The sequence below is a fragment of the Paroedura picta genome, chromosome 4, assembly GCF_049243985.1.
Source record: "Paroedura picta isolate Pp20150507F chromosome 4, Ppicta_v3.0, whole genome shotgun sequence".
Lineage (NCBI taxonomy): Eukaryota > Metazoa > Chordata > Lepidosauria > Squamata > Gekkonidae > Paroedura > Paroedura picta.
This window is the reverse complement of record NC_135372.1, coordinates 92,095,660-92,108,282: the sequence shown is the minus strand read 5'-3', so window position 1 is coordinate 92,108,282 and position 12,623 is coordinate 92,095,660. Positions and strand designations below refer to the sequence as shown.

The 12,623-nt window shown below is 44.4% G+C and overlaps 1 protein-coding gene across 2 annotated transcripts; it reads left to right on the top strand.

Moving 5' to 3' along the window:
* The first annotated feature begins 211 nt into the window (after positions 1-211).
* On the top strand, positions 212-9,433 carry LOC143835850 (glutathione S-transferase Mu 1-like). Of its 2 annotated transcripts, none has more exons than XM_077334194.1 (8): positions 212-471; positions 4,232-4,307; positions 5,813-5,877; positions 6,540-6,621; positions 6,714-6,814; positions 7,117-7,212; positions 7,314-7,424; positions 9,188-9,433. In XM_077334194.1, exons 1-8 carry the CDS (start codon positions 436-438, stop codon positions 9,281-9,283), a joined length of 663 nt encoding a protein of 220 aa, XP_077190309.1. In that variant the 5' UTR covers positions 212-435; the 3' UTR covers positions 9,284-9,433. The 2 variants fall into 2 exon arrangements, with proteins under 2 accessions (XP_077190309.1, XP_077190307.1); XM_077334192.1 differs by having other exon boundaries at positions 4,232-4,358.
* Positions 9,434-12,623: the final 3,190 nt, after the last annotated feature.

Here is a 12,623-nt window from a genome sequence, read left to right as displayed (position 1 = left end):
CTCGCCTTTGCATGGGCAAGAGAAACGGGCTTCCGAGGCCCGGGGCGACTGCTCCCTCTCCCCTCCCCTCCCCCTTTCGCTGCAGGAGGCACTTTTAGCTGGCCTCGTTCCCTTCTGGGAAGTCCCAGAGCACCGCGGAGGGCGACCTTTGCAGTCTGACCGCCCGTCCGCCGGCCCCTGGCAAGCGAGGCTGTCGTGACAGAGTCCGTTGGGGCGAAAGGGCGAGAAAGCCTCGAAGAGGCGGAGAGTTTTGGCGGAGCCGACGAGGAGGGGGCGGGGGCCGGTCCCGCGGGGCGGTCTCGCAGGCCTCCGAAGGGCCAGGCTTGTTTAAAAGATTCGCCGGAGAGCCCGCCCTGACTCCCGACTCCCTTTTTGGGCTGGGCAGCGGCAAACGCGTCTTCTTCAGCCAGCCGAGCACGGCGGAGCAGGGCCACCATGGGAATCATTCTGGGCTACTGGGACATCCGCGGGGTAAGCCCTCCCTTGCCCTCGCGCCGAGCCTTCTCTGCCAGGCTCCCAGAACCGGGCTGAGGCTTGTTGTGGCAAATGGTGACCACTGAAACTTTGCCCAGTAGGGCAATAGAGGGCGGAGGACTTGGTCTCTCCATGCCTTGCCACTGGGCCTGGGGGATTTGACCAAGCCCACTGACACTGGTGGTGACAAGGGATGTGGTCATTCCACAGGATGACCAGATGTTGGGGTTTCCCCCTTTGCTGGTGTGGTTGCAGTTATCCAACAGTAGCAGGAGGCCTTCCACATGGCAAGTTTCCTTGCTCTAAGGTTGCCAGCATCCAGGTGGAGCCAGGAGCAATCTAAGAATTACAGCTAATCTCCCGATTACACAGATTCGTTCCCAAAATGGGCACTTTGCAAAGTTTGCAAGGCATTGTACCCTGCTGAGGCCCCTCCTATTGCCTTCATCAGGCGTCACCTCCAGAAATTTCGCAACTTGAATATAGGCTGACCCAATCTGGAAGAGACCAAGCCTCCCCTGCCCAGGCTGCTAGGTACTAGACAACCATATTGCTATAGCAGCAGGTGCAGCAGGTTCTCTGAATTTCCTGTTTTCATCATTTTCCAATTTAGTCTGTAATACTTTGGTTGCAAAGATATGCCTTTTCCTCAGATTTTCCCAGAGAATAGAGACTTACTTTTTAAAATGAATGTAGAGAGTTCAGAGAACCTGCCATGCCTATTGTTACCACAGTATAGTGATATAGCAATATTTTAGTACCATTTTTTTAAAGGACCTAGAGGGGAAGTGGCTGGTGTGGGAACAGGGTCAGGAAGAATGGCTGTCACTGGGGCCCACACAGCAGCTATCCAGGTTTCACTGCAATCTTTCCCAAAATATTGACGCAAAGCAGGTTTGAGAAAGATCAGAGAAAAGGTGGGGAAGCCACTTGGAGGTGAACAAAGAGTGCTTTTTGCCAGCCTCAACTGCGTAGATGGCCACCAACTTTCACAGGCAGAAAAGACACAGCCACTGTGGTGCACACCCTGGTTACATCTAGTTTAGATTGCTGCAATGCACTCTACATGGGTCTGGCCTTGAAAAGTGTTTGGAAATTTTTTCAACTGATACAGAATGCTGCAACCGGAATGCTGAGGAGTGGGTTGTGGGGACCATAGCACTCCAGTCTTGGCTTCCAGTTTGTTTTGGGGCCCCAATTCAAGGTGCTGATCTTGACATTCAAAGCTGTATATGGTTTTTGGCCAACATACCTGAAAGCCTTCATGATTGCACCCCCATCATCTGGAATTAGGCAAGTGGTTACCCAGGAGAGGGCCTTCTTGGTCATGGCACCAAACTCTGGAACTCTCTTCCCAGTGCAATTCATTTGTCCCCTCCTGTTGTTGTCTTCTGCCACCAGGTGAAGACATTTTTTCTTTCATTTGGCATTCTCTCAATGATCCTTCTTCCCTAACTAATGTCTTATATTTTGTGTGTTTTAATTCAGCTTAAAAAAAACCCTTAAAAAGTTGTTTTAATGAAGTATATTTGGGAGAGGGGTAATTTTAATGGTTTTATAATGTGCTTTATCATGTATGTTTTAAAAATTGTTAGCTGCCTTGGCAGTCCTTGTTAGGGCACAAGGGCAGGATAATGGCAGGGATATAAATTTTGTGAAAAATTAATATAATAAATGAACCATGATGCTGGGGGGAAGTAAGAAAAATATTGCTTTGCAAAAAGTACTCAGGACAGATGAGACATCAGTGAGTCTTCAGTGTGTTACACTGTTGTTTTCTGGAACAGGCTCTAGTGCCTCCTTGTAGGACTGGAGTCCTGGATTAGAGGGGAATTGAATTGGCCATGCATCCTACAGGTCATTCTATTGTGTACACTCAAGAGCCAATTTGGTGTAGTGGTTAGGAGCGTGGACTTCTAATCTGGTGAGCTGGGTTTGATTCTGCGCTCCCCCACATGCACCCAGCTGGGTGACCTTGGGCTCGCCACAGCCCTGATAAAACTGTTCTGACTAAGCAGTGATATCAGGGCTCTCTCAGCCTCACCCACCTCACAGGGTGTCTGTTGTGGGGAAAGGAAAGGGAAGGCAAATGTAAGCTGCTTTGAGCCTCCTTCGGATAGAGAAAAGCGGCATATAAGAACCAACTATTCTTCTTCTTCATTTCACTTTGTAAACTTCCTTGAGAATATCTGCTTGAGTTAGCTCAGTGGAAATGCACACCTAGCTATTTATCAGTGGCACTTTGGCACATACTTGGCAGGACATGTGCCAGGGCCCATTGCCACCAGCTTGTGACCATGCACCTCCGCTGCCACTTGCCTGTGTACCTGTCTCTCATCCACTTGCTTGCAAGCACTTTACCTCCTATGCTCTTAGCTACGTGGACTGCCAGCAGCACCTGCAGAACCTGCAGATGGTGTCGGTCACAGCAGTGGCACTCCCTGCTACACACACCTCCCAATGGCATGCAGGTGGCTGTGGGAAGGGTCATGAGCAGACAGGGGAGGATGCAGATGGGGTGTGTGGGTGGGGGGCAGGGGCAGGAAGGCAGGAGTGAATGGGGGTGTTTGAAGTGGGGATAGGAGGGATGGCCCAGGGGGCATCAAAACCTGGAACTGGACCCGCGTGGAGACTAAGCAGCCAATCAAAGTGCTGCCAATGTCCTTACCTACTGCTTTGATATGCGACATGTAATCAGGAACTTTGAAATCAAGACATGTCTAGGCAAAAACATGTTGCATGCATAACAAATGGGTATTAAAAAGAGAGTTAAAATCATGAGGGGAGGAGGAGCAGAAGTTTTCTAAACTCACATTTTTAATCCAGTACTGAGACCTGAATACAAGTTTCCCACAGCATTTCCGTTGCTCCCCTCTGGGCACATGCACTGCACCTGCTCCTGGGTGAAATCCCTGGTTGTGGATCTTTGCATAAGGCACAGGGTGCTCATTTTGCTGTTAATGGCTCTTGTGTGGGAAATGAGCTGTGATTCATGAAGCCCTTAATCAAATCACATCCCTGCCATAAAGGCAAATATATATTTCTTCATGTACTAGGAAAGTGCTTAATCTGGATACCTGCCTTCTTTCCTTATCTGGGCTTAAAGTCATGCAGGAAAAAATATATTTACAAATGCATTTACAATGTGAACTTTGTCCCTCCTCTCTCCAGTCCTGCTTGCTGTATTCCCCATTCCTTTCACCCATCACTTTTAGTGTTTTATTTAAATGAAATACTAACTAACCTAAATGGTAAAAGAAATGCTTATAATATTTTCAGATATGCAGAGTTTGAGAAGCTGTTTTTAAACAGTGCCAAGCAGTATATATATTTCATAGTATCGTAGTTGGGAGGGCCCATGCAGGCCATCTAGTCCAACCCCATGCTCAATGCTCCCATTTAAAGTATTATCCTTCTTTTATTTATTGTTTTCTTTGAAAGATGTGCCAGCTATGGACTGTTCTTTAAAAAGAACATGCAGCATATTTCTCCTGCAGCAAGGGGTGTCAAATCACATTGCAGTATACCAATAACATTTTTTGTTGTGATGGGATAACACCACCAGCCCAACTGGAGCAGGACCTTGAAAAAAAGATAATGGGATTTAAGCCTCCAGCAAGGGAGACTTCCCCCATGCTACTTTACAAAGCCATGAGAGCAGCAAACTTATTCCTCCCTCAGTCTCTGAATGGATTCAGTGACTTTGGGCTAGAGCTGATGTAATGTGCCACTCATGTTCTTCAACCTCCGCCTGCAGCTTGCCCATGCAATACGACTGCTGTTGGAACACACAGGAACGGCCTATGAGGACAAGCAGTATAGTTGTGGGGAAGGTAAGGAATCTTGCCTGTGGATAGTTTTTTTGCCATCTCAGCCTTTTAAAGGTAAGAAAGCATTATCTGAACTTCTGCCCTTGTGTGGTATAGTGGGGAAGAAATTGAGATATGAACCAGGAAGCCTTTTGTCCAGGGCTTCTCTTTACCATGATTTTTTTTCCAAGAAAGCTGTAGGCTAGCTACATTTCCTTGACTCAGCCCATAGATGCATTATGATGACAATAATACTAGTCTACCATTGCAAGGCTGTTGTATACTAAAATCTTTGAACATTCTTCACACTTTTAGAAAAGATTATTCTAACAATTTTTGTCTTTGCTTTCTGCCCCAAACCCCTCAAACAATGGGTCAGTGAGAACTAAACACATTCCCTAAGGAATTAAGAAGGGGGGAGGATGGAAGAGCCATATTCATAGTGGAGGCTATTGTGGAAAATTTCACTGTAATTGGGGGGAGGGTATACAAATGAGACCAGAAGCATTATTTTTGGGCTCCACTGATAATGATCTTGAAAAAAAATCATGGTACTTTGTTTCTGTATATGATAAAGGCTGCCAGACTGTCTTGCTCAGAACTGAATAATTATAAATATGCCTATGACAGAAGACTGGATCTTAAAGTTGTTAGAATTAGCTGAAATGGCCAAATTTACAGCATTGGTTAGAGAAAAGACAATTACTTCTTTTATGACATGCTGGAAACCTTTTATTGACTTCTTGCAGGAAAAAGAAAAAATGTCTGGATGATCTATGGTTTTGAAGAATAAAGAAAGCAAATGTAGAATTTTTGTTGTAATCTTAAAGTTAAATGTATTTATGGTATAATCAGAATTTGATGTACAGTTTATAATCTGGTGGGAGATTTGTTGTCCGTTCTTTGACCCTTTTCTCCCCCACCCCTTTTTCTTGTTTCTATAAAACACTTTCATAAAAATAATTATTAAAAATGAAAAAAAATCTTTCTTTTCTAGGGTGCAACCATAAATGTTAATAATGCCTTAAGAATTCACCTAAGGTAGGGGTCCCCAACCATTTTGAGTTTGCGAACACTTTTGGAATTTGGATACATAATGGTGGGTAAAACACAAAATGGATGCCATAGGAGAAAGTCAACTACAAAAAGCCCATCAAAGGATGCAGAGCCACCACACAGAGGAGGCTCAAGTGCAGGGGACAGGAGAATTAAAAAAATATACACAGGGAAAGAAGAGTATATGAAAGAACTGGTATTGTGGTGGCAGCTGCTCCTGAAACCATGTTATTTTAATCTGCACAGATAATCAGATTTCTTTGGCTAGTCAGAAGTCCTATTGGGATTTCCACCTGACTGCATACACTTTTTTTTTTAAGTGACTACTCTAATGCCCATGGGCACCAGATTGGGGACCCCTGTCTTAAGATATGGGGGAAGTTGGTTAAGGAGGGGCAAGTAAGACTCTGCAGATACAGAAGTGGCTGCGGAATGTGGATTTGTCCTTGATTGTGCAAATCTGTACTTTACAGCTCCTGATTTTGACACAAGTGCATGGACAAATGTGAAGAATAATCTGGGCTTGGACTTTCCAAACGTATGTTATCTCAGCTGTAGTGCAACCTCCAGTATGTTGCTATGGGTTGATAGGAGGGATCATTTGCTACTGTTCACTTTGGGAAGAATGAGGAAGGGCCCATGCTCTTGAAAAGGCATCCATCTGAGCATGTTCAATTGTGCTTGGCCTCAAGAAGAAACTGCCACCCCAAAAACCCAGTGGCCAAGTGAGAGTGGAAGGAAAAACAGGTGCAGCCGTGAGCTTGACAGTGCTCACTTCATGCTGGAGTGCAGAGAGAGCTAGCTGCAAAGGGCTGAGCATCTTCAGCAGGACAGGTAGTGGCAGAAAGTGCTGTCAAGGGACAGCCAGCTTCCAGCAACTCTTCATGGGGTTTTCAAGGCAAAAGACAATTAGAGATGGTTTGCCATTGCCCCCCTCTGCATAGTAACTCTCAAGTTCCTGGGGGGTCTCCTATCTAACCCTGCTTAGATTCCAAGATCTGATATAATCATGCTAGCCTGGGCCATCCAGATTCAGAGCACGTTATTTCTAATGGGACAAAAACCTTCAGCTGTCATATTCCAGGTAGTTCACGGCATTTCCCTATGTGGCTACAGTTTGCCTTAGTAAGATGGAAGATGAGTGGGTGATGACATCACTGAAACATTCCTCATTATTAATCCCCCTTCATCTCGCCCTAGCTCCCCTATCTGATCGATGGTGAGACAAAGATCACACAGAGCAATGCCATCATTCGGTACATTGCCCGCAAACACAACATGTGTGAGTATTTTTGCTTCTTGGATGCCAGCTCAAATGGGAGGGGGCTGATCAGAGTTAAGTTATTAAACTCTCTCTGTGTTGTGTTGTCACAGGTGGTGAGAGTGAAGATGAAATTATCAGAGTGGATATGCTTGAGAACCATATCATGGATTTCCGCATGGCTTTTGCAAGAATATGCTACAGCCCAGATTTTGTGCGTTGGTTTGTGTCCGCCTTGCAAACTGGTTTGGATCGGGGGTTTAGCATATGATCTAGCAAACAGCCAGGTTTAACGTGGAATGAGAATATAGGAAGGCAGCAAATATATAAGGATTAATAAAGAATCTTTTCTACTGCCCTGGGACTGAGGAGGAGGAGGAGAAACATTCTGTTTTTAGATTCAGCAAAAACAGGTGGCTCACAATGGGGAGTTAACTGTTCAAATCAATTCAAGGTTGCACATGAGCTTAGCTGGAAGAGAGCTTATCCATGACTCAACAATCTCCCTTTTTGCAGGAAAAACTGAAGCCCGAGTTCCTGGAGCAACTACCAGCAAAACTGAAGCTATTCTCACAGTTTTTGGGGGATAGGAAATGGTTTGCAGGAAAAAAGGTACCTCAGTGCTATGTGATAGAGAGACTAAGATCTCTGCAGTTTGTTGGTTCAGTACAAAGCATGGCAAAAAAAAAAACATTTTGTGTTTTGTTTTTCAGCTCACCTATGTGGATTTTCTTGCATATGACATCTTGGATCAGCAACAAATGTTTGAACCAAAATGTTTGGATAAGTTCCCAAATCTGAAGGGTTTTCTTGACCGCTTTGAGGTGAACTTTACAGTAATCATGCATGGCTATCAAGTAATGATCATTGTGGGACTGATGAGAGTAAGAAAAAGAGGGGGGCACACCAATACGTAGTCAAAACACTGAAGGAAACTAACTTCAACCTGAAGAGATCTTTCTACAGTGACAGTTGCCAACAACCTGAAGAGAAAAATGTCCTGTCCCTTTAATGTGTAGGTATGGGTAGATTAAGCTGTTTGTAGCATAGAACTAAGTAACATTACCTGGTAAATAAAATATCTTTAAGCCTCTGTTAAAGACATAGAACATTTTCCCTCCAGGTTGTTGGCAGTCCTATATGGTGATCTATTGTTTGGCAACTATTCATCTTATTAAAAGACCAGGAGTCCCCCTACCTCCTGAAGCAGTGTCTTTTCAGTGGAAGATGCTGACTTAGTTTTCCACATGGGGAAAAGCTTTTTTTGGTATCCTGTTGCTGCTGTGCCTGCACCACAATTCAGTTGGGAAGCAGGAAGAAAACCCACGTCCCAACGTTGTTGAATTCTAGGCAAATAGCTTAAGCAGAAATATGTCTCATTAAGTGGTTGCAGTAGCTTTTAGAGATATGGGGTTTGAGAGATGTTGGATTAGCTCTGGCCAGTTTTAGTTTCACTGTAAAGGAGAAAGCATTGGAACTGAAAGTATTAATCAAAGGTCTTGCCCATTTTCGACTCATATTACTTGTGTGCTTTCTTCTCTTCACAAAGCTTAAGATATCTGCTATTTTGCTGAATTTTTTTTCAGTGACTGTATGCTTTCCCTCTCCAGGGTGATGTGAGTTCCTGCACTAGTTTTTGTTATTAATGAGGAAAAAGATCTCCCCGCAGAAAAGCATTCCCTCCACACTGTGAACTCTTGCACTCTTTATATTTTAACACACCCACAGGAAAAATGTGCTACTCATAATCCCCCATTCTCCCTGGAGGGTTCTGGTATGCATGCATGTACTGGACATGAAAAATGTGCAGGCAAACACTCACATTGGAAGGACTGCATGTAGTCAGCTCTCCCCATATGTGTGAGAAAACATAACTGGAAGAGGCTTATATGAAAAATGCATCTGGAGCTATGAGGTACTGGTAGGAGTGGCACAAAACCTAGAATGTGCTTGAGAAAGGGGTCAGCCGTATTATTGCTGAAGCTCCACTCCACATTGGTGCTGCTTTATTTAGACAGCATCCTAAAAAGCAGAGACATCACCCTGCCAACAAAAGTGTGTCTAGTCAAAACAATTTTGTTCTTTTCCCCTGAAGTAGGGGATCCCTTTCGCCATTTCTAGAAAATGCTTTTTATATTAGCCAGATGGGGGAAAGGTGGAATTATCCTTTATCCTTAAAAAGAATTCATGGATTCCCTGGAGGATCCCCAGAGTCCTCTGGACTCATTTGAGAAACAATGCTCTGTAGAGGGTGTCTAACCCAGCTATTTCTGTGACTGCTTTCTATAAAGATTCTTGTAGTACCCAGTAGGAAAACTTCCAAGGATAGAATGATGGTAGCTAAAGTCTGGATACCAGGGTACTTTATACAAGCATGCAGCTAGGTACACTATCATATGCAGACCCCTAAGTATGGATCCACTCCCACACACCCATTTTTGGGCCCTTTGATCCCATGTAAAAGCTGGTTTAAATGTTTTCATAGCATTCCTGATTATTTAGTTGCCATTCAATGTTCTCCACCAGTCAGACTATTTCTGTGTTAAATAACTGGTAAGAAAGATCCTTCTGATGATTTTCTCTGCAGGCCTTGGAGAACATTTCTGCCTACATGAAGTCCAGTCGTTTCATGAAAACGCCCATTTTCTGGAGGATTGCCAAGTGGTCCAATGAAAAAAAGTAGGGGTGGCCCTGAGCACGGCACAGCTGGTGGTGGATGATAATATATGCCATAATATCAATGACGATACCTGCATCATGCAGCACCTGTAATAGCCAAGAAACTTAAGATTCTAAGATACCAGTTAATAAAACCCTTTAGTTGCTAACAAAATTGTCTTGGCTTCTGTTTCCCTTCTATAAAATGCTCTCCTAGTGACTAAAATGTGTGGCTAAGTTGGAGTCCGGAAAAACCTGCAGCACATCTGGTTAGGAGATTCTCTCACTGAAAGAATAACATTGTTTTGTGCCGAGTGGCCATTTAGAAATAAGACCCAGTAAAGTGAAAAACTTTCTACCTGTTTCCCTGAGTTTTATTGTGGATCATTTGAGGATATTGTATACCCTGTGCCAATAAGTGTGTGCCATATAGGCTTGAGGGGGGAATTTGTGGAATATGAGGGATGCTAGCTTAGTTTGTCAAGCTTGGAAGTACTAGAATGCCCCTTCTGGCCTTTACAGGTGAGGGTGGTTTTCATACATGGAGAGGTTGTGTGGTTTCCCCTTTGCTCATGGGGTTACCACTGCAGCACAGTGGCTGTGGGGCTTCCACACAGCAGGATTCCACTCTTCTTCCCAGTCCCTCCCACAGTGGCTATTTAGCCCAAGCCAGGGTTTTTTTTTTAATAGTTAAAAAAAAATCTGTACCTGAGCATTGTTATAATATGTGTAACCACTTCTCTAAATTCTCAGCTTTCATTTTTAAAAAGTCTCCAGTGCTTTCTGTTGCAATGATGTGCATCCCCCGCCCCCTTATGTCTGTGCAACTGAAGGCTTCAGTGCTAGAGACTTACTTTTTCTTTCTGCATGAAAGCTGGTAATTGAGAAAACCTGTTGCCCAGATCGCTGTACCGTTATATCAATATAATAATGATATTGAATTGCCAATTTCATTAAAAAACCCCAAAGCCTCCCAGTGGCAGAGGGAGTGACTGCCATGTGAGAGTGAAATATCTCAGTTTTCATATTCACATAGCAGTCATTCAGGTTTTACAATGATCCTTCCCAAAAGTTTGCAGCAGAGGGAGAGAGAAAAGTTGGAGGAAACTCCAGGAGATAAACAAAAGTTCCCTGTTGATAATGTATCTTTCCCGCAATGTATCATTGAACCTGGAACAGATAACTCATGTGAAAATGGCTAAGGTTGTAATGTATAATTGGTATAAATGTGTCTCAATAGCCTTTTAGCCTTTCTGTGAAACTTTAGCGAATCTTTTTATTGGAGCTATTTTAAATTTCCCTCTCTTAACATCTACCCCCTCCTGTTGTGAATACATAGATGTCTGTGAGTGTGCATGTTTCTTGCTTCCCCATTGAATACTAAGTTTACTTTTTTAAAAAGTGTACCATGACACATGTACTTGCAAGAGGGCTAAATTGGGTCCCCAAACATGGTGCCCATGGGAGTCATAGTATCCATGGATACTCTTCCTGGTTCCACCCAAGGTTTTTTTTTTTGAGGAAGTGAGTGAGGCCAAGTGGAGCAATTGCCCAGAGGAGCTTCTGATTGGCTGTGCAAATTAAAATAATAGTACCTGAATGCCTGTAGCTGCTACCATAATGTTGGTTTCATTCAGACCCATTATGCACGGGGGGAATAACGCACATTCGGGGTGGAATGGCGGCGACTAAAATCACTGATAACGCACGGAGCCGACTGCAACTGGCCGCAGCTTCGGTGCATGCCGTCGAAAAAGCTGCGTCAGTGAAACGCGGAAGAAAGCGCAGCTTCCGGGTGACCGGGGCGCAACCAGAAGCGGCGCCCGGATCGCCGCGTGCATAATCGGTTACTCTGGGTTTTGCCGCCACCGCGCCCCGCCCCATGCATAACCGGTGTGCGTCACGTCTTCCCCCTCCGCGTTTTCCATGTGACCCGAAATCGCCGTTTCGGCGGCCGTGCATAATGGGCCTTACTCTCTCACTTCTCTTTTCCAGTGTATTTTCTTAAATTATTCCTCTTGTCTTCTGTTGCACTGGAACTCCCTCTATGTGTGCATGTGACTCTGCCTTCTGTGATTGCACTCACCACCCTGTGGTTGCACTCTTGTGGTTGCACTCACCACCCTGTATTCACATTCAAAAGGAGCTCACATTTTCAAAAAGGGTAGGGACTCCTGATCTACAGTGATCTCTGAGAAGATAGAATACTCCTAATGAGGAAATTCAGGCTGACAGACCTGGACTTTCTGCATGGTTTTGGAGGAAGAGCCACCTGGACCTGCAGCTCAGATGAAGACTAGGTGTTCTGCTCTAATGATGCAGCATGTGCATATTTTCCAAAGTATGGTCACCCTGTCAGGTTATACACATGGCATTCCATGTGCTGAGTAGTGCCTATGCAAAATTAGAGGAAGGGGAACCTTCAAGGTTATCTGCGATCTGGGCCTGATATATCTGAGGAACTATCTCCCTATGCTTCCTGTACAGCCTTACGTTCTGAGAGTGGTAATAAACTGGTGATCCCTAGTCCACGTGAAATGTGCCTGCCATCAACCAGGCCTGGGCCTTTTTGGACTTGCCCCTTGCCTGGTGGAATGAACTCCCAGATGAGCTGAAGGCCCTATCAGAACTATCCCAGTTCCGCAAGGCCTGTAAGAAGGAGCTCTACTGCCAGGCATTTGACTGATGCTAGGGTTGGAAGATCTATGGACCTCCTCCCACCGGTTTCCTTCTGTATGCCTGTTTTGAGGCAACATTACATCTCACCACTGCACCTATTATTTTCTACTACTTTCCATGACATGGGATAGGGGTAAGGTTCGCCAAGTTGAACAGGAATTAATTTTGGGGAAGAGAAATTTTGATTGGTTACTCCACTGCTGTTTTATTGTATTTTTATATGTTTTGAGTCACTGTTTTACTGTATTTATCCAAACCTCATGGTTTTTACTGTAACCTGCCACAAACCAGCCTAGCTGAGAGCAGTGGGGAATAAATCTAAATAATAAATAAATATGTGAGTGAGAAAAAAAAGCTTCCTGTTAAATACTGAAGACTCATAACCAGTTTAGGAAAACTGTGATCCCAATTGTGCTTACTCTGAAGGAAGTGTCACGGCATCCAGAACAACATGGAAAGTTAGTGAAAAAGAGGCTATGTTGGGGAGAAAGAAACACATAGATGGGTGATGCCTCTCACACACCCACAATTGTTTCTATGGATGCCTTTGTGTGAATATATAAGCACTGGGGTCATGAAGAATTTAATTAAGTGTTAGTCTCCCTAAGCCAGTGGTTCTCAACCTGGGGGTCAGGACCCCTTTGGGGGTCGAACAACCCTTTCACAGGTATCGCGGCAAGTCAAGC